We start from the raw sequence: 27408 nt of genomic DNA, 5'->3' as shown, positions 1-27408 counted from the left end.
AAGATACTGTCTTGGATCTAGACCTCTTGGGTTTGTGAGCTGATGGTTGCCCTGAGTTTTAGCAGACTTTGATTTTGTTGACCCCTGTTGACCTCTATGGTTCATTTCAATGCAGATTTCTCTTAATATTTTCCTGGTTTGGGTCCCTTCTTGTCTTAGGATATCTTGACCAGTGCTGATCACAGGATACATTGTTAGGTCTTTGGGAGCACTCTGGATAGGCAGTCTGGCTGCCTTGATTTCTAAGTCAGCAGATTTTTCCAAGATCTAGCTGTACTCCCAGGTACCCAGTCATTTCAGTAGTGCTCTTTGTAGACCTAAACATCATTAATCAACCTTTCTCCCCCACAGAGCCTTTTGAAGGCAGAGTTATGGAAACAGATGATAGTTTTGGTTTTAGTTTGGAGTTCTTTGCTGTAGGCCTGGTGGGTGACATGAGGCTGCTGTTATTTATGGAACCAGAGCTGCTCTCTGGTTTAGAATTTGCCGGTCTGGAGAATCATAATGCACTTCTCAGCCTCAGTTGCTTCAGCCTGTAAGAAACATTCTGCAGAGGCCTTTTTCGGTTCAGTTCTTTTTCTCTGACCTTGCTAGTACCCCGGCTGAGTAAGTCATGCTCCTACACATGCTTTCTGGACATTTGTTCCTTTTTTCCTGAGAAAAATTCCTTCTTCAGATTTTATTTCTGTGAGTCGTAAATTTTCAGGGTTTTTTGTTGTTGAGGTTTTTGTTTGTTTGGGGTTTTGGTTTTTTTGTTATTGGGAAATTTTGTTTCTTAGTTCTGGAAATATTATTTCTCTGGAAACAAGTAACTTCTTGCAGGCCTGTTTCTTTATCACGGACAATCAGAGTATGGTCACTGAAGCTTGGTACTCCCCATGGTTTCTTTTTTGGTGGGTACTTACTGGAGGCCATTGCAGCAAAGAGGAATAAATGCCTGCCTGTCATGGCCCAGCAGTTCTCCCTGGAACAACTTCTGAGTATGAGGTGTAATTGTGATATCACAGTTCTGAAGCATGAGGTCGGGAAATGAACTGCACAAATAGATGAACTCTGAAGAACCAACTACTTTATTTTGATGGAAATACACTAGGTGATAATAAATGAAGAGAAGTAAATGGAAAACTGTTGAAGATGGCAGCATGCTTGTGTCTAAATAGAGAGTTTATCATCCTAGATGTCAGCCTCTTTTACAGCAGCACACAATATATTTTTATACAACTTTTAAAAAAATTATTTAAATTAATCTACTCTGCTGGGACTTTGCAGTCAAATAGAATAGATGAAGACTGAAGTCATGCTTCAGAGTCTTGTTCCAAAATGAAGGAGTGCTTTTAGAGAATATAATTTTCCAAGCAGGTGCTGGTTTTTGTTTTGCTTACTGGTTTTGTCTCCAGTTGTTTCTGTGTGTCTTCTTATGATCTGTGAATTCTGATTTTTAATTAACCATTGTTCTTCTTTTGTGACTAAAAGAAGAAATGAATTTAATTAATAGCTGAGAGCCAATCACAGATGTGATACACTCACTATGAAACACCACGTTATCCATCTACAAAGGCTGTGGCACTGGCTTTCACTGCATTAGCTCAGAAAACACTGCTGGTAGAAACCATGTCCAAAAATCTCTCTGGGAATGAACAATGTATTCTGAAATCTGTCAGAAGTTTAGGGAAAGTTGTGCAGTGTGACTTGCCATGTCAAGCAACCCAACAGTACTGCAGATGCACCTTTGCATTAGGTTGCCTATATGAATACATATTGATGCAGTACAGAAAAACCAGAATTAATCAGGCTTTAATATATTGAAGATCAATGTGTTAGATGTAACTTTAAGAATTAAAGCCACCTCTTACCAAATATGCTTATTTTTGGCAGACAGAGGTCTGAGCTTTTGCTCTCAGTCAGTACTCTTTGGCCCTAATATCTCATCTCTGCCATCCCGGATTCTTCCTGCTATTTCTATAAGAGTCACAAGATCTATGAATTTTAATGAAGTGAAATCTCCTGTTTTCAGCTGAGCCCAATGGTGGTGATGTTGAGAGCCATCTTGCTTTTGCAGCTGGCTTTAGGCAGCAAGTGACCTTGCTGTACAACTCCTGCATTCAGAACAATGTCACCTTCCTCTCTGCAGCAGGCAATGGGTTTTTCCTGTAGTAGGATTTTGGATAGGAGGCTGGGCTTGATGTATCCAAAAGGCAAACAGGGGGAAGCAGAGATGGGCTTGAATGAAGCAGCAGTCTTCATAGCAAGGCTTTTGAGGAAACAGGTCTGTTCGTGTGTGTCATGGTTTGACACGGAAAAAAAGTTTTTCTCAGAAATAAGAGGTCAATTTGGATATTAACCAATTAAAAGTAGACACGCCTCTGAGAACACAGAGGGGTTAAAAGCAGAATTCCCAGGAGAACTCGCTCTCTTTGGTTCCGGTCAGGGTGCAGTGCAGCCTCTCCCCTGCCCGCCCGTGGCTGGGTGGGGGAGGGGAAGGCCCATGGCCTGACTGAGGTAGGCCGAAGGGTGGAGGGGACTGGAACCCCCCTGCAGATGGAAGGGTGGAGAAATCTGAGATGTCTCCATTCCCCCCAGAGTCTCTCTCTCTCCCAAGAGAGAAAAAGAGACGGCGGTGGTTTTATCAGCAGTTCACCGCGGGGAAGGAGAAGAGCGGGGGGGCCGCAAGGTGCCCAGCCGGGCTGTGGGAGCTGGAGCCTGGGCAGTGAGCCATCCTTGGGAGTTGGGACTTTTAACCCTTCCTTGAGAAATGAAAGCTTTGTGACATTTTTCTCCTCCTCGGGTTAAAAGAGAAGAAGAGAGACAGCTTGGACCCTGGGATGTTGGAAGGAGAAATTCTAGGTGGGAGGAGATGATGGAGTGGCTTTTAGCTAGACTTTTTCTTAGTAGCCACAGACTGAACCGATCTCCTCCAAGAGAGACTGTATTTTAGGAGGATGTCGGTGAGCCAAAGATACCTGCTTCAGCTGGGAAAAGACAGAAGTGGAGCGAACAGAGAAAACCTAGGGAGGTTTGTGGTGGTTCCCCCTGTCTTCAGAGAAGAAGAAGAGAAGAAGATCTCTGTTCTTAGATCCTCGGCCCCAGGGGAAAATGGGGGAGGACTGTGGTCCCAAAAATGAAAAACTGAACTGTTGTTTTTTCCCCTCTTGGCAGGGCATCCTTGAAAGGAAAAAATCCTAAAAGCAGTCTGTCCATCCATGCATTGGTGGTGAGAGCACTGTGCATGGAAAGGAGAGGGTCACCACTGGCAAACTTTTTTCTCCGGGCGGTGCCATGTGTGACATGGAAGCACAGGATGTGGCAGCTGTGTTTCTTAGGGGGTCTGTGGCACAGGAGGGGCTCCTCTCTCCCCTGATGGACTGAGTATCAATTGTCTGGAGGGTAGAAACCTGATTGGAGTCCAGGTTGTGTTTCACTGTGGTTTATTAGAGTTGGGTGGTGGGAGGAGAAATGCTTTAAAAAGTTTTCATTTTCAATTTTCTGTGTATGTTTTTTTTTCCTTTCTTTTTCCTTTTATAGTAATATAGTAGTAGTAGCTTAATAAAGTGTTTTTTTTTTCTTGTTATTAAGCTTGGGCCTACTTTGCTCTGTTCTCAATTGCATTTCACAGCATTCAATTGAGAGATTGGCTTTTCACAGGGGCACTGGCATTGTGCCAGTGTCAAACCATAACAGTGTGGAAGCCTGTCCAGCTCAGAGAAGAAGCTGTAGAATGTGAAGTTGTTGGCAAGACAATAAGCAGAACTCAGAGTGACTGCAGTGATCTCAGAGAGCAGTAAATTGGAGATGAATCTCTGCTTGTGAGAGCTGGGGCTGAGATCTGTTTTCTGTATTTAGGGAGATGAATTTGAAAGAACCTTGAGGGCTAAATATTGCCCTTGTGCTTTATCTGAGTTGTCTCCCAGCAGAACTTTCTCTTTCAATAGGGGCTTAAACCTGTGCAGCTTAGGCCTTATCTTTTTCTTTAAACCTTCTTGTTTCTCCTCTGTTATTGGAAGCACTTGATTGTTTACCCAGGACTCAAGAGACCTGAATGGCTTTCCCAAGTATTTTACTTTAGAACTCAAGATGTTAAACATGGCATGATCTACATTTAGATCCTACCACCTGGCTGAAACCACTAAAGCTGTTAGCAAAGGCTTCAGAGGTGCAGCAGTATCTCCCAAGTCTTTCTGCAGTTTAGCACAGTGTACATGGACACTCGGGCTGTGTGGAGGTGGTGCAGGGGTTCAGGGATAATGTTTTCAGTAGGCTGAGTTTGCCTACCTGGCCTTGTTTTCAGCACCTTATAGCTCTGCTAAACTTCAACTGCTTGGGCTGACATTTTCCAAGCGTGATGTCCACACTGGGCAGTGCAGGGAAAAGTTTTGTTTAAAATAGTTCATCTTTGTTTTGCCTGAGCCTAAAAGCATTCCTGGAGATGTTTGCATGAAGAGCAGCCATTATCATACATAGCCATGTCCACAGTGCAGCCTTAGGTTGTAAACAGTGATGTGGTTTTGACAGTTGCCGTATAAATAATGAAAAGTTTTAACAGGAGGAAGCAATTTTACTGAAAAGCCAACAGCCTTTTGTTTTGTTTTGTCTTTGGAAAAACAACATTATACTGTGGTTCTTTTTATCTGTGCACAATCTTTTACTGGTCTCTCTGTGAGGCCATTTAGTGTTGGCCATTCCCTCTGCTTTATTGAAAAATATGGTCTAAGACTTCTCACCTACCTGTCCTCCTGCCTTTGGCCCAGCAATTCATTTTGCTTTCTCCAAAACCAAATCTATTCTTTTGATGATACATTCCATTCAGCTCCTGACCTCAGCTCCTGTGTGCTTCCCTTGTCCATCACAACCTCACGTCAGTAAATGAAGACTCTAAGAAAACACCAAAATAAATATTGCCCATGGACTGCCATTCACTTGTGACTTGTGGTCATGAGGTAAAATACATTATCACATCCTGCTTTCTGCCCAGATTCTGTTTTCATTTGTTGTAGATGTCAGATGAACCAGGACTCTGCAGTCCTGAGGTGGTGGCTGGTGAACAGTTTGGAGGCTGAGCAGTAAGCCTAGCAGATGAGGACAGGTAGGAAAAGTCATGGTCACAGGCATTTGAATTGAAATTGAAAACTGGATTTTGTCACCCTTTGTGAAATTTACTGTTATGAAGCTTGGTGACTCAATAAAACTTACATTCTTCCCAACTTCTGTACATGCGGTCCCCATTTTCTGTGTGTCCACTTTCAGTCACCCATGACTAATTTGTGGAAATTCTGCCCACTGTACCTAGAGCAAAAGGGGCTGTGAGCTGTTTGTTCTCTGAGGAAAGAAGGTGCTAAGTACTCTGGAAGCTTAGGTTCTAAATTCCTTTAATAGAGTACCCAAAATACACTGACATGTTTGAAAATACTGCCTTTTATCTCTGTCCCTCAGCAGGGAGCTGTGAAGATAAGTTCCTTGATGTTTGTAAAAAAAACCCCCAGCCCTCCAGCACTACAATTAGAGCACCACAATAGAAAAGCCAATGAGGAAATTAATCATTCTGTATGCAATGTGAGATCTGGATGCTCTGCAATAAATAGTACATGCACCACACACTGGATGATAAGGATAGGAGAAAATTTGAATAGTGTTCATTAAGTGAGCAACATTCATCCCTTGCACTGTAAAAAATGAGAGACCCATGGAAACAAAAATCATATTATTAAAGATTGTATCATAGTGTTTGTATGCTGGGCAAATTAATGCTCCATGGGTGATCTTAAATCTGGCATTCACTACCTTGCTTAACTTTGCAATCCAAATGCTTTTTTTTTTTTTTTTTTTTTTTTTTTCAGAGAGGGCAAAACTAATCTCTTTGGGGAGTTGCCAGTGGGGAGGGTAGAGGACATCCAACTAGGTGCTGTTGTGTGCAGCTAGGTATCAGTGCCTATTCTTTGTGTCTCTGTGTGTGTGTATGTGTGCGTGGCTAGCCCGTGCTTATGCAGCTGGCTGATGCTTCCCTTTGAAAAACTCTTTTCCAATTAAAAAAAAAAAAAAAATAGAAGGGACATTGACAACTGGTTAATGCCTGAGGTTTAGATTACAAAGTTTTATATAGTGTTTTGTGGTTCAGATCTTCCTTTATAGAGCCTCTGTTTGGTTCTGAGTCACCTAAACACCCCAAATCTGTTTGAATGATGGGCCAAGTGTTTGTGGGAGTTATCATAAGGTACTTTTGTGGTAGATATTTTATGGCTGTGTTATTAGAAGGGCTGACATGCTGAGGATTCACAGAGACCAGTATTCAAGGTGCGCTGGAATGATAAAAAATATTAGTAGATGTAATTTGTTATATCTATGTTTGGTTTGATTACTGTCTTGTGTTTGAAATCCTGTAATTAGGGCAGTGAACTGCCTCCAGAGCCAGCACTGCTTCAGGTAATACAACACTAGGACGAGTTCCTTTGACTTCAGTAGGTGATTCTTCACAAAGAATGAAGGCTGGAGCCCATGTAAATTATACATCACCTCTGGGGAGCTGCAGATCACAGGGAGAGCAGGGAAATACTGAGGGCCGTCTCTCCCTGTTGAATAACTGAATTAGAAGTATAGATCCGTGGGAATCGGCAGCACCTTGACTTGCTCGATCCCCTCCCCCACTAGATGGCACTGAATTCTTTTTCTTTAAACGGAAAAAAAAAAAAAAAAAAAAAAAAAAGACGAAGGAAGAAAAATATGGTGGAGGTCATTTTGATGTAGAAAAGACCCCCAAAAAAACCAAAACAAAAAACCCCCACAAAAAACCCCAACCCCCAAACAACAACAACAACAACAACAACAACAACAACAACAACAACAACAACAACAAAAAACAACCAACCAAACGAAAAAAAAAAAAAGAAAAAAAAAACGACGAAGAAATGTAAATTGCAATTGGTTGTGCATTTACTCTGTCCATTTACTCTGCCCTTCCCCCTCCTAGCCCCAGAGCCCACCTCCGTGTACCTTTGTAGAGGCGTTCGCTTTGCTTTTGTGTCTGCAGCTGTCTGGAGGGGCGGTGGGCGATGGTCGCTGGAGGATGCTCAGGGAGCGGGAGCGATGCTGGAATGGAGAGGAGACCGGCCCTAGCTCTGGGACACCGTCCCTAGGGAGGTCTGGCAGGCAGCACCGCTGGGCACAAGGAGCCGCCTCTGTCTGAACACACTCACCGGGCTCCGCTCCTCTGTCCCGTGCCTTCAGACATGTTTTCCTGTGCGCTCTGGCTTTCTCCGTGGATCACTGAAATCGTAACCCGCAGAAAAGAAAACCTCAGCTTTCATTCCGTCGCTGAAACTGCATTTTCACCCCCTGATTCATTTAAGAGCCATGAATTAGCTCCCTGTGCTGAGATGTCCTTAATTCACTGTAGGGAGCGGTTTCCATGTCGTGTGTGCGTGGAGAGGTTGTGGGTTTTTACATTTTTTTTTTCATGTCTTTCTCCTAGCTTACATTCATCAGAAGATCGACAAGGGTTGTTTTTTTCTCCCTGTAGTGAGGCAGGGTGGGGTGGGAGGAAGAAAATGTAATAATGATCTGTTTATGCTGAGAAGGGGCTGTCTGTAATAATCCCGGTTAGAGACATAGGGCAGGTTCCTAATGCCTGCAGCAAGCAATATTCTCCCCTCCCGAAAACAAGTGGTGATGATGTGGAAAAATGTTTAATTCTAAGAGTTAAAGAGGGGCTAAAATCCAACAATTTCTCTTACAGTTATATGTTTAAGGTGACTTGCAGAAAGATATAGACTGCATCTGATAAAGCTACAAATGCAAGCAAAGGGGGAAAAAAAAGCATAGAAACTGCCAGTAAAATGCCTTTTCAGAGAAAAAGATAAAACCTGGAACTGAATGTCAATTTGGGCTTTCAAAACCGTGCTTAAGAATGGGAAGAGGGAACAAGTCTGGCTTCTCCAGGTACAAAAGCCCTCATGCCCCAAACTGTCTTGCTGTCTTGGAATGTGATGGGAAAGCCTGGCACCTGAACCTCCCTGGGTCCCACAAAACCTTGGCTCTTTGGACTGAAATCCTAATGTTTAACGAGAAGGAAATGTAGGTGTGATTCCATTATATGATTTTCCCATCCTCTCACATATATTTGGCCAGCATAATGAGAAAAACCAGTTCTATTAGCTAGGTCCTGCGTTCTGCTCTCAGTCCTAGTCTTCCAGTTCTGTCTGAACTGGATGTTTAGGCAAAAACCAGTTTTATTTTCCAGTTCAATCTAAATAGAGAATAAGCATAGCAGGCTCTTGTGCTTGAACAGAAAATCCAACAATCAGCCAAAAAATATGGCTGGTAAAATTAGGCCTGTTCCCTGTTCTCATTCTTCAGCTTGGGACTTGCTGCTAAAACTGACAAAGAAATCCAGATGCATTTTCATCTCTGTGTGGATGTGATACAAGAAACCTCCATGTTCTTATAGGAGCCAACAGCTTTTCACCACAAAACTCTAAATTTTATTCTGAACAGACAACAAGTATGGCTGCTCCAGGCCTACTGTAACATCTAATTCTTTCTATCTACTGACACGTAGTTACTTGAAAAATCCAGTTATAGAAGTGGATCCATCTGTGCTGAACTATTAAAAAAAAAAAAAACTGAGATCTTTAAATATTGGCTGTTATTATTAACAACAAAGGGAAGTTATTATTAAAAAAATTAAACTAGTCCCTTTTTCCAGTAAAACTCTTAATTTTACTTAGACCTTTCCAGATACAGTGAATATTCATAACACAACACTGAAATTTTGCAATAGACCTGGTTCAGTAGATGCAGATGATTATAACCTTTATGGTTTGAATGGCTGACTTTTCTTTGTCAGTTTCATAATCCTGCAAGGTGGTTAGAGAATACAGTACGTTTCACACCAAAAATGGTTTAATGACACAGACACTCTTCCATAGGTGCAATCCCACTTGGTCTGGTGGTCTGGACCCTGGTTTTGCCAGGTAAAATGGGAGATATTTTGGTTTTTTTTTTTTTTTTTTCAAAAATAAAATTTGGTTTGGTGCCAAAACTTGTTATGGTCCAGCCATACAGGTTAGTATTTTCCTGGTACAGCTGTATTGTACAAGACAATCCAGGTATGTATTTCTGATCCACAAAGAGCTACCACATCTGCTCTCCCCACTGGAGCAAGTATAATTTGGCTGACTAAGGTTAAAAGGAAGCAAAATCTCAGGGCTCCCCTCTTGAGGACAAGAGCTGTCACCAACACCACAGAGGCTGTGCTTATTTTCAATTCAGATGACACAGCTTGGGATTCAGGGGCCAAAAGCTACTAGGATCCATCATGGATATAGATTTTTGTAGCATACATCTGTGGGGAGGCATTGGTCTGTGGACTTTTTGGTGCAGTAGGAGCAACTGCATTGTTTTCCTTTCATGCTGTGGAGTCATGGGGAGCCAAATATTGTTTGGAGCTAATTTGGTTCCTCTGTCAACTGCAGGATGCTGTGGTCAGGATGTGCCAGCATCCAGGCCTTTTTGGTGCAAGGGAAATGACCATGTGTATTTCTTTTTTAAACAGTACATTTCACAGTCTGGAGGCCTCAGCGTTCTGGATCTAGAATCCAGGATTTCTTTCAAGCTCATTCTCTCTACTATGTAGCAGGCTGGGATTTTTTTGGTGCAGTGAGAAACAGCTCCACTTGTTTTGGATTTGGTTGACATAATGTAAGGGCTTCTGATCAAGAATGATGAAGATCCAGTTAAATCCAGGTTTTACATTTTCCCCTCTTATGAAAGGAGGGCTCCGACATTTCCTGCCTGGGAAGTGGTGCAGTTTATCTTTAAGGAGGATAGAGAAATAAGAAATGAGTCTCACGTTGCATGGGTGACATCACTGGCTTTTGGCTCAGCGCTCTGTATGCTCGGTCTGTAGGCTTCGGCCAAGGCTGCAGGGCTCGGTGTTTGAACGAGGAAAGAATCCCAGGTGTACAGAAGATTGGATTTGCTATTATTTGGGTTAAAAACGGTGAAATGAGATTTCTAAAGCTTGGGGACTGCAGCTCGCCTTCTGTTGCATTTGATCTCTACAAGATGGGTGAGTTATTCCCATTAAAGAGAAGGGGAGTGAAAATTTAAGGAAGAAAAAAAAAATGTCTGAATATATAACTACTGATGCCGGGGATACGATTCGTACCAAGCTGCTGAGCTAAAATATCTCTGCTCCGACCAGGAGACCGGGCCATATGGCAGAGAAATGGTGCAGCCCGAAAGCTGTTGACAACAGTTAGGGGCTGCTTTCCTCTCCCCGTGTAAGGTGTGTAGCTCCCCACCACCTCCGCCCCTCCGCCCCTCCACCACGGTTTGTTTTGGTTCGGTTTCCCCCGACCTCCCTCCCCTCCCCGTTCCTCAGCATCCTCTCCGCCAGCCGTAGCCCTGCCTGCCTTCATCTTGCAGATGGCTAACGTGCCGCCGTGTTAGGAAAACTGTGCACAACACATCCCAGCGCCGGGGACGGAGGAAGCTTTTCAGCTGCCAGCGGAAGGGGGGCAGCAGCGTGTGTGTGTGTGCGTGGAAGAAGGATGCCGGGGCCGAGGGCAGCCCCCCGCGCTGCCTAGCGGCTCCTGCCGGGCTGCGGCTGCTCCCGCCGCCCTGCCCGGCCCGGAGCCGGAGGCTGCCGGAGCGCTGCCCGGGCGCGCCGGGGAGAAGGCAGCGCGGCGTTCGGCTGCCTGGATGACAGCGCCTACGACAAAAGCGGGAGAGTGAAAGGGAAGGCTGGCAGAGAGAAGCCGAGGTGTCTCCGAAGCCAAGATGCCAGTGGCTGTCAGCGAAATCTGCTGAGGGAGAGACCCGTGCGTGCCCGCGTTCCCAGAGCCAGCCGGGGAGGGGATGCTTTAACCACGATTTCAAACAGCAGCAGCAGCAGTAGCAGCGGCAGCAGCAACAACAACAACAGATTGCTCCCCCACCTCACTCCCTCCCTTTCGACCCCGCTTTAAACCCAGGCAAGTGACCGACCGTCCAGACGATGATGCTCTTGCTGAGCCACTGACAAAGAAAAAACAAGTCACCCATTCCTGACATCGGGACAACTGGCTGCTTGCAAGTGGGAGATGTCAGGCTGTTGAACTTTTCTGTCCTGTGATGATGCTGTAGTGAGCTTGCTGATCTGATAGCCATCTCTTCTGGATTTCTGAGCGGGCCAGATTGAAAGAGATTAATGGACTGATCAGCCATCAGCAGTCTTCAGGGGGATTCATCCCTTCAGCCCCTGTTACTTGGGTGCTTGTGGTGAGGGGGTCACTGGTGAAAGTCTGTGTTTCTCCTCACCAGGTCTCCTCTGCAGAGAAGAAGAGGCAGATGAGACTCCAAGACTGCCTCCAGAGCAGAACTTTGTAGTGCTCTCAGCATCCCTCTGCAGCGTGGATGTGAGCCATGGGAGCTGGGGATGTTTGAGGCAGTCTGTGCCAAGTGACACCTAGCAGCTGCTCCGGTGGCTTTTGCATGGTCTCACCCCCAACGGCTTTGCCTGTTGTGAAGATGTCCATGGTGTTTCTGTGAAGCTGAGGCATGGCTGCTGGAAGGTTACTGCTCTATGCTGGCCTCTCTTTAGCTCTGTGTGCCCTTGGCATGCTGGCTGTGGCAATCTGCTCTGATCATTGGTATGAAACTGATGCCAGGAAGCACAGGGAGAGGTGCAAAAGCATCACCACTAAGAGAAATGATCCTGGCTTCATTTATAACTCCAACAACAACCTGCCTCTCAGGGCCAGCAGGTCTAGGTTGGACCGCTGGGAAGGGAAACTCCTCTTGGCAAGAAACAGGAGGCAGATCTTTGCTATGAGCGCAGTCGATGAGTGCAACAGACAGTACAACTCCACCAATATGGGGCTCTGGAGGAAATGCCACCGACAAGGATTTGACCAGGAGCTGGAGGAGCTGATTGCCAAAGGTAAGGGTTGTTTTTTTAACCAGATGAACTTGCCAAGCTCTTCTGAGATGAGCAGGGGCTGAGCAGAGCCTTTGAGCTCACAGATGGGAGCTGGTGTCTCTAGCCAAGTACCTCTCCTTGCAACGGATGAACTGGCCTGGCTGGGCATTGCTTCCAGAAGCACTGCCAGGGAAATTTCCCACAGGATATCTGCTCCTGAGACATGGGGTTTGGCAGCAAGAAGGGAATGAGGGTGAGAATACACACACTCCAGAATATCTTTTTCATACCTCTCTCTATAATCTGGATATTGTCTTCCCATCACCATGGTATCAGATTATTTCCACACACAAATAAGAAGCATTCATAAAGCAGACACTCATAAAGCAGACACTGGATTTTTCCTTTTTTTTTTTTTTTTTTTTTTTTTCAGTTTGTTTGACCCTGGTGGCTTGGGCAAAGTACATCATATTTTATTGGAGGCTACATGTGTCTGTCTTTCTGAATATCCCATCCATCCTGAAATACACCATTTGCAGTGCTCACTTGTAGGCTTTTTCTATCCTCAAATGGAGAGTAAACAAAGAGAAATGCTAAAGAGCAGGAGGAGACCCAGCTTTCTATTTACACGGAGCTATACTTTAGAATATTTTCAATATCTACAAAACATTACATGAATTTATTAGAAAGGAATATTTTTCTCTTGGGGTGGAGATGCATCAGTTTGCCTGTAGCATTTTTGTGCTATTTTTTTTCTAGTCTTTTCATCCTTTGTCTTAATTTTCCCCCCAGGATAGTGGTTCAAGGTGATGGTCAATTTTGCCCCAAATGTTTCTTTGATCTGAAGTATAGGAAGGGGCCACATGCATAACCCCTACATAAACAGAAGATGCATATTTTTGCAGGATGATGAGGGTTCCAGTAAAGGATGACGGCATCTTGGCTACCCACAGCATGGTTACTCTGTACAACAAAATAACATTTCCCTCCCATGGTTCTTCTGTTGCCATCAGAAGATTCCCCATTGGTTTATTTCCATTGTAGTGAAATCATTGCTTCTCACATAGTGCCATCTTCCAAAATACTTTTCTTCCAAGAGTGTTCTCTATCCCAAACTCTCTTGATAGCCTTCATTAATTCCCTCCTCAGACATTGCAAGTGGAATTATTGCTTAAAGCTATTTATTCAGGAGGGGTGTTCTCACACGTTTGCCCATGAGCATGTTTTGTTCCATATGTTTTGTGAGTGAGCTCTGGATGTGAGTAGCATGGAAGAAACTTGTACCAAACCACTCCAAGCAGGGAGTGTACCTGGATCACTGCTTAGGATCTTGCCTGTGTTCCTAGAGACCCTTCATATCCAGCTGCTATTTAACAACTCCTAGGAAACAGATTGGTATCTTCAGCCCCATTTATAAAGGGCAGGTGGACATGGTGAAAGCCTGTCAGCACCCAGACACCCTGCTGCCGGTTTCAGTGCCAAGGGAGTGATTCCTCTTCTCCATCTAGGCAAGGAAGGTATGTGCTGGGCTGGCCATGGTGAGCTGGATTGCTCTGCCACGTGTGCTCGCTGTGCTTGGGGCATAAACAAATTCAACCTTGACAGCGGGCAAACATGTCAACAGAGCTCACCTTTGCAAATGGAGTTGCGGTTATTAGAGAGGATTTTCAGCCTGAAATAAGTGAGACTCTTTCCTCTTTCTCCACCTGCTTTGTCCTGGGAACAGGAATGTCCATTTCTCCTGCTATAAACAGCTGAAATTATGTAGCACAAGGTTGTGTGTAATGGCAGCTCTGCTAAGTGTTAACCATAGGGAGAATGTGACAAAGCAAGATGAGGTGGTTACACGCAGGAGAATGTGGTCTTTGAAAGAGCTTGCTGTAGTCTGCTTGTGTTCATGTATGTGCCAATGAGTGTGGGCAGTAAACTAACTCTAAAACATGCAGCACCCAGCTGGTAGCCAGGGATTCCCTGGGCTCAGGTGCATAGGTGTGTCTGCAGATGGCCAGAGAGCCACTTGGCAAAGTCACTGCCCCAGGTCAGATGTGCCACTTGTGCGCATAAAGGAGCTGTGTGCAAATGTCTGGGTGTGTCACTCCTTGCCTGCTCTAAATGTTGTCTGATACACTTCTAATGAACTTCATTGTAGAATGAGAGGTGTTCAAGGAAGGAGACTTGTAACATTAAATAGCAGTTAATTTAGTTCATTTGATGGCCTTTCTGGGGTGAGGATCTGTCTATGCTGTGGCTCTCAGCCATGATGATATAGAGGTATAGCATATATATATATATGCTTTGGCACTTCTAGACTGAAACACAGAAAAAGCAAGTATAATGGCAATTCAATAACATGAAGTGTTTGATTTGCTCAGAAATAAAAATGTAGATGTTTCCTTTTTGATCTTCATTTATATGATGAAAGTGAAGTAAGTGTTACTGCTGTCCAATGTTGAGAAGTGTTGTGAGTTCAAAACAAGGCAGGTATTCCAGGTTCATACCAACAGGATCTATCATGAAAGTAAAAACTAAAAGTAGTTTTATCTTCCATGACAAATACTTTTTTGGGAGCTAGGAGTTGTAGGGATGGGTGTGTGGACAGAGTATGTCATGTGAAGGTGTGAGGGGCTGCAGATGCTCTCTGTGTGTAGTGTTCAAATAACCTGACCGGGACACATATCCTTGCGCAGATGAAATCACTCTCTGTGAGATACAGGGCAAATACCTTATAAAAGTGGATGTTATTGCTACATACAGCTTTAACTCTTGTTCCTCTGTTAATTTAATGTAATACACCTCTTCCAGGAGTGGATAAAGTAATGCAGGTTCTAGCCCCAAATATTGTGTGCAATGTTATATATAATTGAATGTAAATTTTAAGTGTTTTGGTTTTTTGTTTGTTTGTTTGTAAAGCTGGACAGGATCTGTGATCCATTTACTTTAAAACAGATCCTACATTTTTTCCCTAGGCAAAACTTCCAGTGTTGAGAATGGTCTATTGAGATTTGTCTATCAAAGTATAACGAAAAATGGTCATTAAGAGCTTAACTAGCTTTTCAAATACCCTGCAGTTATTCTGCTTATGAACTCTGCTGAAATTAATATGGGCTATAGGCAATGGCTCGTGGCAGGATCAGGAACTGTGGTACTTGGCAATATTCTAATAGAAGTGATTTAAAAAACCTGTTCTGCTCCTGAATAGGTTGGGTCACTTCTGTAATTCTATTCTGTATTTATTAATTTTTACTTTCTTGGAAATAAATCAAGACCTTTATGTTGGATTTTGATAGAAAAACTAGACATCTTTTACTTCAGGTTTCTTATATATAGGTGTAATAGACAGTAATACATATAAAAAATAGTTGACCCTATTTTTATTTCTCCTATACTTTTTGTTTCTGTATTTTCATAGAACCCATGTTCATATTTCAAAATAATAAAATTAGATAAATAGGCAGTGAATTAAAAGAGATTGTCACAAGTAAGAATACTCAGAGAGAGGCAAATAGCATGAGACCAAAGACTTGAGTGTTCCAAAGCTGCAACAAAATTAGGCAGTTCATTTCTTCTCTTTGTCATCATGAAAAAAAAAAAAATAAAATCAGAAACAACAGAAATTACAATCAGTAAAGAAATTATTGGAGTTGAACATGCAAACTGAGGTCTCAGTCTTGCTAACTTTTCCTCTGCTGAATAATCTGTATTTCTGGGAACGGACTGCTTGGACTGAGGGAAAGCACTCTCGTACAGAGGGACCAGTGAAAATCAAAGAGCTAACAGAGCTGTTCCTCTGATTCTGCTTTCACATCTGGTTGAGCCTTTTAGCATCTCGGGACCAGAGTTTCATTCCTGGTCTCTAAAACCTTACAGAGTCAGGAAATGCTGTCTCTGGGAATGTTCAGCACAATATTCTAAAATCCTTCCAATTCTCAGGAAGGAAAATTCCCCAATTCTCCAGTCTCCTCCACAAAATAAATAGCTTGCAGCTGGAGGCCCCTTTGAACACAGAGCTCACCCTGTCCTATCAGATCCACTGTGTGCCTGTTTACCATGGAGTTTCTAACAAAAGCAGAAATCCCTCACACAAACAACAACTCTGAGTGAGCCAAGCAACCCCAGCACTAAACAAGCAGAGAGCTGGAATGCAGGTGACTGTCTGGGAGAAGGTGGAGTTTATGTCCTGCTTTGGCAATGAGCAACTCACAACTCCTTGTATACAACTTGTATTGAGCCAGGAAAAAAATGGGGAGCCACAGAGTCTGACTGCATCTTATGGCAATGTTGCTCAGATGCTTTCCTGCAGTAGTTGAGAGGAAAACAAGAAAGGAAAAAAGGGAATTACATCATTTAATTATAAAGGTAAAATAAAGTAGATGAAGAAGTTCCACAATAACCAGAGTCTGTTCCATTTAGACAATTACTACTCAGAGGACCTTTCATCTTCCCTTTGGAAGGCTGCCAGTTAAACCTGACTGGATGAGGCTCTGCTGCCTGCCATTGGAATCCAATTTTTATTTAAAAACCCCCAGAACTGACAATGACCTTACTATTTCAACCCTCCTTTCACCTTCTTTCTTCCTCTAAGATCTTTAGATGTCATAGTAAATCCTATTTTTAAAACATTTTATTGTAAGTATACTTAGCCCATGCCACCACTGAAAAAAAACCCAAACCCTAAGTAATTCCTGTGCAGCCTACCTTCACCTGAAATAATATGCAAGATTTCTGGGATGAAAGCATTCTCTAGTTTGGTTTGTCAGATGCAGGGCATAACTGAGGAAGAAAGGCTTAATAGGCCTACTCCAGCCATCACTAGCGATTATTTATACACAAATGGAAAGAGGCTACTGAGAGAGGCTACTTGCAGCTATATCTAGCTGCAAAGAGCAAAAAGATTTATTTTTGTAAAAATTCTTGCAATACCTTGCAATGCTCTAGATTTGACTTTTAAAGTGCAATGATTTTGACAGGTAAATTAAGACAGCAAATTTTTTTCATGTATCCTTTAGACACTAAAGACTCAAATGCTTTGTTTAAAATCTGTGCTTGAAATCCCAACTGTTTTTCAAATGGACTCATTAAAAAAGGGACTTTATTGAAGACTTGATTCTGATCCTAGAGAAGTCAATAGTAAATGTTTTATTGAACAGGGTGATGCAGCAAGTTCAGGCTGCACTAAAGGTGTTTCCTTTGAGGTTAAAATTGTCCCTGGGTAAAAAGACCAGTGCAAGGTCTATGCTCCCTCCTGTCAGAGCTGGAGTTCTGCTGGAGGCATCCACTGAAATTCAGGCAATAGACAGCACTGGAGTTGAATCTTAGGCTATCCAGGTACTCAGTTTTGCAGTTTTTGATGTTGAAATTGTTCTTAGTCTGTTGATGTAAGACTGGAAGTCAAACAACTGAGATACAGCAAAGCCATCCTCTTGTTCAGGCATTTTCTAAAATCCTTCAGTGGGTGAAATCACTGGTTCATGTGCATGAGAGGATTTGGCCCATCATATTTTGAATAAGCAACTTAATATATTAGTTGCATCAAATTTAAATAGCAATTCATTAAAAAGTTTATTTGCCACAAGTAATAAGAACCTGACACATTCCTCTGACACATCTGAGATAATTAGTTTGATAATATATATCTGCTAAAAATACTGAGAACATATATGTAATTTAACAGAACAGCAACTAGTTTTGATCATGACATTTTAAAGGGCAAATTTCAATCAAGCTGTTGGCTTTCAAACAAATTTGCCAGTGAAGACAAATGGAAATTTTGCCTGAGTAAAAATGATGGGATCATGCCCTACTCAAGAGAAACTGATATTTGCAGAGCTGCCTGCAGGACTGCATGTTTAATTCCTGTTCATTTAATCGAACATCCAAATCCTTTTGAGAAATCTCAGAATTTTTATCCTTTCTGCCTACTGCTAAAAATGTGTAAAAGCTGTGGAGGAAAGATTTAATATGAGTGCAGTTGTGTTCTATTCACTGTAAAAATAAAAATTAGAAAGATAATTTTACTTTAATAGAGATTAAATGGTCTGAACTATTTTGTCATCTCTCACAATAAATATCCATATTAATATTGCTTTTTCTCATTGAAAAAGTATTTCTGTGCATTTAGAAAAGCTTCAAGAGGAGGATGAGTTCATTAATTATTGCAAAGCCAGTAGGGGGAATGAGTTCATTAACTATTGCAGAACCTTTATAGATAAGAAGCCTTTATTTTTTGTAGGCTTAGCAGAAATAATGACAGCAATTTGTAATGTGAGTTACTTAATGGCTCATTGCGCACAAACTGCTGCTGGAACTCTTAACTACACATCTACCTCTTTAGGACCAAAAGAAAAAAATGAGATAGTATTTCTTAGTTTTTAAGGAATAAATAAATAAATAATGTGGGTTCTGGAACCCAACTTCCCTTAACAGATCATTTGGAATAGAATCCATTAAAAAATAAAACAAAACCACAAATATAAACTAGCACATTTTCCCTGCAGGAGAGAAATCAGAATGAAAAAAAAGGAAATGTATCCATTTTCTTTCTCATTAGGCCTAATTCATTTATAAATAAATATTCAGAACTGGCCGGCTGAGCCTGCTGAAATCATAATCCTTTGTAGATAAGTACCAAAATAGATGAAAGAAAGGTAGTACTGCAGTTAGGGCAGGGGCTTACAAAGCCAGAATTCAGTTCAAGCTCTGCCATAGTCTTTCTTCATGACCTGAGGCAAGGGGCTAAATCTCTCATACCTCAGCTCAGGAGCAGTATAATAGGGATTTCGTTCACTATTATTAATGCCAGTTCGCATTCTACCCTCAGATTTACGAGCCTCAATCATGGATCAGAAATCACGGATCAGAAAAATGTTCCTGTCCTTTTGGCATGTGGCTGCACTTTAAATATTGGCAGTGAATGCAGCCTTATGAGAGAGTACAACGAGACTACAAAGTAATTATGTTCAGCGTGAGCGGTAGTGCTTTAGAACACCAGGAGGCAAACCACATTCCTGTGAGCACCACAAAATGTGGCATTCCTACACAAGTACAGTTGTAAAGAAGGATAATGAATTAGAAGTGTAGATGTTTACAGGATGGTCTTCCAAAGACTGAGGGATGGCACCAGAAAAGTCATGGGTCATGTCTGCTTGAAATATTAATCGGTAGGTGATGGGGATTGACCTCTTTGGTTGGCTGTAGGAAGAAGTTGACATTTCCTTAATGAAGACAAGTAGATTACACTAATGAGATAGATATAGGGACAGCAGTCTACAGCTGCTAAGAGAAATGACGTGGTCAGAGTGATGTGTTAGGAAAATTATATTTCTAGCAGCATCCTAAATGGATACATGGAGGGCAAGTTCACATTTGTAAAGGTCAGAAAAAGAAATATTGTAGCAATAAAGGCACAAGGCAGTGGGAGCCTGGATGTTGAAAGAATATGCAAACCTTAGACATCCCCTGGATCTATATTCATGGTAAGAGATATGTGATGAAAATATTGCTCCAGTTCTGGACCAGAACAATGAGAAAAGTAATAGTGTTGTCTGTGATGATCTGGAGGGGAATTACTGAAGAGAGCATATAGTAGAGAAGGAAGAAGACCATTAGGAACTCTGTTTTAATTACAAGAAGCTGAATTTGTTATATATGTGTCCATGAAGAAATATTAGACATACTGTGGGTATGGACCTAGGGAGACAAGTCTGTGTTAGAGGAGTGAGCCTGGAAATTGCTACATGGAGATCAGAGAGGAATCTATGTTTGCGCTTGAAATTATCAAGGAGTGAAATACAGAAAGAAAAAAGCCCCATGAACTCCAGCAGATCTGGGAGAAGAAAAGTGTCTTCTGGAGGGCATGCAAAAGGAGCAGATTCAAAGGTGGTGCAGTAGAAGTCAGTAACACAATGGTAGCTGAAGAGAGACACTGCTTCAAGTTTAAACAGCACAAGAGACTACTGCAGGTAGCCAGTGTGCTGCAGCATGTGAGAACAGAGTATTCAGACTGTGCTGAAAATTGCCCAGTACATTAAGTAAAGATTTTAGCAGTGGTTGCAAAGGACAGGAAGCTGCAGTGAACTAGTGGGGAGGACTCCAGGCAATGTTTGTAGTTGGCATATTCAGAGAGGTTGAGGAAGGGAAGAGAGGAAAAGACATGGTACATGGTATTTATAGAGGAAAATAAATGTTTTAAGATAAAAAGATTAAAGAGTGTTTTAAGATGAGAATATTTTAAGAGGAAAGAATGGTATTTGTGTTATGAGAGTAAAGAGGCAGAGGGGCGTGAGAGGTCAAGGCAAAGAGAGAGCAAGAGGACAAGAGCAGCCGTAAGGAAAGGCAAGAGGTAGGGTAAGACTGGTTCAGTGGCAAATAAAAGAAAGGAAGAGAGACATACAGGAGCTTTTTCATCTGTAGGAGAGAATAATGGGGAAAGAGTCATAGGAGGGGAAGAGGAAACAGAAGGCAAAGCTGCTGGAAGAGGAAGATCATGGTTTGTCATTTTCTCATGGAAGAACTGGGTGAAATCCTGCATGACAGCTGAAGTGGAGGCTGGAGGAGGCAGGAGGGTCTGAGGAATGAGCCAAATGTGGCAAAGAGGTGATTGTGACTGTGAGTCTGAGATTTAACTATGCTGAGCTGGAGCAGTAAGTCTAGGAAGTAGTAAATCTGGGAGCAGAACTGAATGGGGGAACAATGCAGTTATTGAGGAGAAATTTAGTCAGGCAGGAGGGTCCCCATTAGAGATGCCCTGCTGTATGAGACATAGCAGAGACCAGCTGGTATGGATCAGCTGGGATTTGGGGTACAGTGAAGGAATAGCTAGGGGGATGCAAGGCGAAAGGTCTGTGAATGAAAGAATGCAGCATGGATAACATCTACAGGGGAGAAAGGCAAGGAAAGATAAAAAGGGTGATAAAAGAATAAGGACAGGCAAGAAGTCCTTGATGCTGATGCTCTGAGGTGACAGAAAGGCTGAGGAAGCTTAGTGTGGCTGGTACTTGTTGAAAGGTTCACGAGATTGTCCAGGTGGTGGAGGAGAAGGATGGGGGGAAAACACAGGGTTCCAGATTAAGCCTGCCTTTTTGGTGACTGAGTGGATCAGAGTTGTAGACTGAACAGAGGATACACTAAAACATATCGCTTTAAAGGACAGAGAAGTCACTATCACTGACTCTTCTATAACTTTCTCTGCCTTCCTGCTGTGAGTTTATCCTGTGTAACCTTACAGAGGTGTAAGCACGGCTCTCCCCAACAGAGTTCAGCAAGTTTGTCCAGTGCTTGCAACAGCCATGTTCCAGTCTCAGCTTGAACCTCAAAGAAGATAAATAAATATCAAGTATTAATTCAGGATATTTTCCACAAAGTGCGATGTGTGTGTGTGTGGAGAATGATATTTGCATAGCTGGGGGCTTTTAAGGAAAAGGAGTTCCAGGATATCCTGTGTATACAGCAGTGTGGATCCTGTTAAGATATCCCACCAGATCAAGTGAAAGACATGGGGTGTCTCATTGTAGCCCTTACTTAATTCTGAGAACTTCTGTTGGTTTTGAGTTTTAACAGCAGACATTTGAAAAAAGCTTCCTAAACGTATTTCTAGACTTTCTAATAGGATGAAACTGTCATGTTAATTTTATTGGATAACAAAAGCTATTTGAAAAGATCTTTCTGCCTCAGTATGAATGTATGATTCTTGTCTCTGTCTGTGTCTCTATTAATCAGTGCATATCTTTGAATATGCAAAAGAGCCTTTATAGTGTAGATACTTTCTGCCTAATGGTCATTTAAAGACAGAAATATTATAACAGAAACAAACACAAAAAAAAAAGAAACAAAAACTTTTTCAGATGTTACAGGTGTAGATTAGGGTCACTAGACTGGTTTTGAAGAGGTGATGATTTATGGTGGCTGATGATCCAATTATATTGCTTTGTCTTAGGTACTTGAGTGGCCTCGATTAAGAGAGTATCCAAATACTGTTCTTGACTTTTAAACATAAAGGAATTTGAAGAGTGGAATGATTCCTGTTTTACACAGAGGACAGTTGCTCAACAATGCAAAAGTTCTGCAGGACAACAATTTGCATTGGAGAGACATTTGTCATTGCTGATCCCTAATTACATATTTTATATTAAATTTCATCTCCTTTCAATTTACCAGTTCCCAAGACTGTCCAGTTTTGTTCATGTGATATTCTGTAATGGTTAAAGAGAAAGGGAGGTGTGTTATGGTGATCAGAGAGACAAAGAAGACAGCCAACAGGAACAGGGGAAATGGAAAAACTCAAATAACTTAATGGGCTCAAATTGGGAAGTTGGACAATTTCCATCTGAGTCTTTTGAAAGATGTGACATTGCAAGTCCAGTAAAAAGGATTTTCAATAAATCTGTCTAATTAGGGTGGTACATTAGGAATGAAAAGTAGCAAATCTATATTTAACGAAAGGAGCAAAACTTGTCTGGGCCACAGCGGACCTCTTAGTCTGATCATAATAATACCAAGCAGTGTTTAAAGTAAGTTCTAAAGAAGAGATTAATGAAATGCACAGGGGAAAATGAAATAAACATGCAACGTATGTTTTCCTATTTGAAGTGTGCCAAACTATCCTGATATATTTTGCTAGGAAGATAACTGGGGTTTAAGATAAGGAAATGTCTTAGACATAAATTATCAGGATTTTGGTAAAGGATTTTATATTCTGCCCCTAAGGAAATGGTTTGTTGCAATGTTAAGGTAATTAGTACAAAATTTACAGAGGGTTTAAGGAACTGACTGAGGGAAGGGAAAAAGTGCTGAGAGGGGAAGTGTCAAGATGAAGTCAACAGCAGAATTCCTGAAGTAGGGACCCAGTAGCACCTTTGCACAAAAGTTAGCAGGGCACATTGAAAGGACTTTGAGCTAGATTTGAAGGGGGAAAGAGATAATGTCTTGTTAGAGATAAGCCTGAGGGTGGCACACTGATGTTTTAGGGACAGTGTGCTAAGCAAGGCCCTTCAGTTTGCTGTTGCAGTGGAGGTAGAGGATGGAGATTCATATTCCAGTAAAGGCGCAAGAGTTAGTGGTGTGTTGGAAGGTGAGATTGCGACATTTGGAGAAAGAGGCAGGCAGCTCAGGAGGACTCCAAGGATGTCATGAGGTTATGCAGAAAGAGAATTAGAGGGGCCAAAGCCCAACTAGAACAATTTGGTGATTTTAAAAGACTTTTCTAACCCAAATGTTTCTATGATTCTGTGGTATATTGGCTACTATGCAAGAAAAATGCAGAGTCCTTTCCAGTACTGTGTGCTTGTGAAACAACCATAGGACTCTGAAGGATTCTTTTACTATTATTGTTAATTCCTCTTTTATTTTTTTTTCCCCTCTTTTTTTTCCCCCTGTGAAAAAGCATATTCATCTCTGTATTGAGCAGGACCTGATGGAAGGAGTGTTTGTCTCTGGGCTGACACCAGCCAAGGTGTCTGGTGAGAGGGAAGGGACCTAAGGCAAATCCAGCTGCACTATCCCAGCTGCTATGTCTCTTACTTAGACCTGAGCCACACTTTGTTTCATTCCTGTAACACCCAACACATTCAGGAAGGACCAGAGAGGAGGACTCTGAGCACTTTAATGCCTACTTCACCTTTCATTGAAATAATGTTGTTAGTAGGGCCTTTGTTTCCTGGCTCCCTCATCTGCTTTCATTTCAGATTGCCTTAGCTCAACAACAGCGAAGGCCTGTTAGATTCTCAGCTAATTAATATTCATGAGCCAAAAGAATGCAGAGCCTTCAGCTTCTTCATTAAAACAGTTTATATAAAATAAAAAAGTACTTCTGTACTGTATTTAAGCGTTCAGAATGGCTGGCAGCAGCAGAATTAAACTCTTCTTTGCACATATTTAAATTATCATGAGATGTGTATTTCAGTTCACAAAATGTTCAACCCTTTGGCTGGTGATGTTGGGTGAGTTTCCTTATATTGGGATGGATTTTGGCAAAGGATCCACACCCTTATGAGGAATAAACGACCCACTATGGACCTTGTTCACTTGTGTGTGAAGCAGCAGACCATGTTCCTCAAAGAAGTTTTTGGGAAAGGTCTTACAGAGAACATAAAGGCTCCACAGCACTAAAGGTAGGAAAATATCTAGGATAGTGTTTGGGGCTATAGTTCAGCTCCCAGGAAAGTATGACATCAGTATGGAGCAGGACAAGTGTGGAGGCTCTTCCTGTCTGGAAATTCAGAGAATGTTGTCTGACACTCCCAGCAGCAAAGCTGCCTTCTGCATTACTGGAAAGAATGGTCACCCAGCCCTCTGCCTGAGCACCTGAAGCAGGGCTGTGTCTAAGGTGGATTAGAGAAGGGATTTCTGTTTTCTGTTTCCACTGAAGAATGACTACAGTCTGATGAACAGGCCCCATTCTGCTTCGAGTGACCTGGAAAGGGTGGTGGCAGAGACCAAGCGAGGGGAGGCTGGAGGTTGATGGCGTTGCCTCTACAGGCATGTCACATATGTGGGAACAGCTGGATGTGGGGTCCTGTGCCTGTGTGCTGAGCTGTGCTATCAGCTATACATATGTGCCTGTGAGTTATGCTAAGCCACTGTACACCACTGAGGGTATGGAATGAGGGCAGAGATAAGTGGTTTTCTTGGCTCATTTGTGTAGACTTAAGCCATCCTTTTTCCATGAAGTAATATTTTATGTCCAAGAGTGTCACCCTGTTCTTTTCAAAGTTTTAAAGTAATTTTAAAAGTTTGATATGCCTTCTGACGTTTACATATTTCTACTGGCATTCTCACGTACTGTTCATGTAAATAATGGTTGTTTTGCATTCTTCTTAGTCGGAAGAGAGAATTGATGGACTGTTAGTTTGACCAGTGTGGTTGCAGAGGTGGCAATTTCATCCTCCAATCCACTGTCACTTTTGGAATTCTATATATTACGAGGTCAGAAATAAAAGTTACCTCCTTTTTCTTCTTTTGAATCTTAGAGTGAGTACGTGAATTATTTCGTGTCACGGTGTGGTAGCAGGACCAAATCTCATTGACCACTCCATAAGGTCGATGTTTATCAGTGATGAAGTGGCTGTAGAATATGCCTACACAATGTCTTGGCCTCTGGACCTGGAAAATTCCATTTGTAGAAAGCATGGAGACTTGTTTCAAACATTTTTTTAAACAGGTGTCATTGGGTGCCGGAGCTCACCCTAGGTCGGGGTTGGCTCCGTGGGGTGGAAAAATCTCTCCTCCAACCCATGCTTTCAAAAGAAAGCTCAGAAATCTTCTGTTGTTCAGTCTAAAGGCAGTTTATTGCAAGCTATCTAAAAGATTGTCTTCTCGGGCTGCTGCAGTTTGCTCGGCAGCTCAGGCAAAGGCACACACACACCCTGACATCCTCTCTGACTCCTGTCTTCTTCTTCTCTCCCCCCACCCAGGGCTGCTGCTATCTTTTATATGGTACATTACGTGTTACATATTTATAGTTTTTCCCCAATGCCTATTACCTATATTAAATGGTGCCTTTCTACTCTAAACCAATCTGTGAATGCCAACATCACCAAGAACATGGAGGTAAGGAAGAAAGAGGGAGGACAGGACAGGCCCAAATCCCTCCATCTTAAAACTTCTGACCCCCATGTACAAAACAAAAACCCTCCTGTACAAGACTTAAAACCCCCCTGTACAGCACTCAAAAATTCTTCCCTTTACTTTGTGACTACTTCTACTATAATATCTAAACTTTTGTGACTTCTTGTTCTTCCTGCAAGGTTGATAAATCATTCCATGGTTCAAATCCAAAATCACAGCTGTTTCCAGCTGCCTGCCAGGGTCTCAAATGCTTCTGACCTGGACCCGGAACATCCAAAAATGTCTGAGGGACATTTTGAGTTCCGACAATTAGGAAGAGTGTGGCAATTTGTATAAGTGTCTTCCAGGGAAGGAGGGAGAGGCTACTTGGTTGGTTGGAAGGAGGAAAGACGTATGTCAGTGTAAGGTCTCACTTACACTGACAGCGATGGCACTACAGGGATGGCCTCTGTTTCTCCCTCAGTCTTTCCTTCTTGTCCCCTGTGCAGTTCTTACCGGTGTTCCCTGCATTCTGTGCCACACCAGAACTTGTGGCACATATGCCCCCTCTTGTTCATCAGTTATTATCAGCATCCAGCCTGTGACACAGCAACTAACTGCATTGTCAATGCCTTCAAATGAAGAAGCAGTAGGAGCAGGAGCAGATGAACTCTTCATCACCAAAGTCCTCTCCCTTTAAAAAGGGAGAGAAAGGAGAAAGAAGCAGGACTTCCTTTAGCGGAAAGTTGCCTACAATGCTGATGTATGGGCAAATCTTCAAACTCAAGCTCTGCAACACATGTTGCCAGCCTTGCTTCCATCTGAGGGGTCTTGGTGTCCATTTGGTTGTGTTACCAGGGTGTAGTTTTTGGTTGGTGGCATTAGGATGACTGGAATGGCATAGCTTCTTTAAGGATTCTCCTTCCTTTGAATGCAATTCATGGCATTTTGGGAGTTCCTTGACCTGAAATTTGAGGTGACCTGCACTTGATTGCTATGGTTGGATGGTACCTTGTGCCTGTCATGTAGAAAATTAAGTTTGAATGTTCATCTTGGGCGCATGAGTTAGGCACTGAAATACCTGCGCTGAGGACTAAGGCTCTTCGGGCTGCTTGTGATAATGTTTCATTGAATATCTTCAGGAACTGCGTTTTGAAATGAGATCCTACTGTTTAGCTCTCAGAAGGCACAAATTGTCCCAATTATATCTATCCTGGTGGCAATTTACACCAGGGTAGGGCTTGGTTCTAGTACTTGGGGATCAAATATTAGCATTTCTCCATTCATTTAAATGTTTTCTTTCCAGGTTTTGGTCTGTGCTAAAATGCAGGTCAGTGCTCCTTCCTGAGTTTAAGCTTTAAGTTGAGTAAGTTTCACTCTCCATCAGAGCTATGGCAACAATCTTCAAAGCTGATATCATGGTTTAGGCATCTGGTGCGCACATACTTGAACCAAGAGATGGAGGCAACATGTAAAAAAATGGATGTGAGTGGAAGAAATAGATCAAGAGTTTTCTCTATGGTCTTTAACAGTTTCTTTTCCATCAGGCTGTTCCTTTCCAAAGATAATCTATCAATTATTTTTCCTTTGTTTCTAAGGGCCTGGGAGCTGAGAAGCTATTCCTCTGACATTTTAGTATAACGCTGTAATAATATGGAGCAAGTTTTCACATGTAAGAGCCAAAGTGTACCCATCACAGATGCCAATCTGGTTTCAAAGGATTTAAGAAGGCCTATTGTCTGCCACGCTGTTTTTTTTTTTTTCTGTTTGATATTTTTCCGTTGATGTATTGTCTTTGTAGCTTTTTCATCTGCTAATTGATGTATGGCTGTATATCCTGGTCTTTCAGCTGTGCTTCAGCTTTATATTAGAACTACTACTTTGTTTTCTCATGATTCTTATGGTTCTATTTAAATGTTTGGGAAGATAAGTCTGAAATAAATTTGTAGCTCTCATGGATTAAAGTAACTTTATTGAAG

General features: G+C 42.2%; 1 protein-coding gene and 1 long non-coding RNA gene across 3 annotated transcripts in view; one reads left to right on the top strand and one right to left on the bottom strand.

The window, feature by feature from the left end:
- Nucleotides 1-882: 882 nt before the first annotated feature.
- Nucleotides 883-7709, bottom strand: LOC115493411 (uncharacterized). The gene is made up of 4 exons (XR_012053594.1): nucleotides 7185-7709; nucleotides 6982-7077; nucleotides 4723-4869; nucleotides 883-1466 (listed from the first exon to the last, which is right to left on the bottom strand). It is a non-coding gene; the product is annotated as an uncharacterized lncRNA (long non-coding RNA).
- Nucleotides 7710-9583: 1874 nt separating this feature from the next.
- Nucleotides 9584-27408, top strand: part of TMEM178B (transmembrane protein 178B) — a 220799-nt gene continuing 202974 nt past the window's right edge. The window contains exon 1 of one of the 2 annotated variants that reach the window (XM_072923539.1): nucleotides 9584-11911. In XM_072923539.1, the coding sequence (XP_072779640.1) occupies nucleotides 11530-11911 (382 nt within the window). In that variant the 5' untranslated portion in view covers nucleotides 9584-11529. The remainder of the gene's footprint in view (nucleotides 11912-27408) is intronic. The other variant, XM_002200120.7, reaches the window with a different exon arrangement.

The sequence above is a fragment of the Taeniopygia guttata genome, chromosome 1A, assembly GCF_048771995.1.
Source record: "Taeniopygia guttata chromosome 1A, bTaeGut7.mat, whole genome shotgun sequence".
Taxonomy (NCBI): Eukaryota; Metazoa; Chordata; class Aves; order Passeriformes; family Estrildidae; genus Taeniopygia; species Taeniopygia guttata.
Note: the sequence above shows the minus strand (reverse complement) of the source record. Positions and strands in the feature narration are given on the sequence as shown.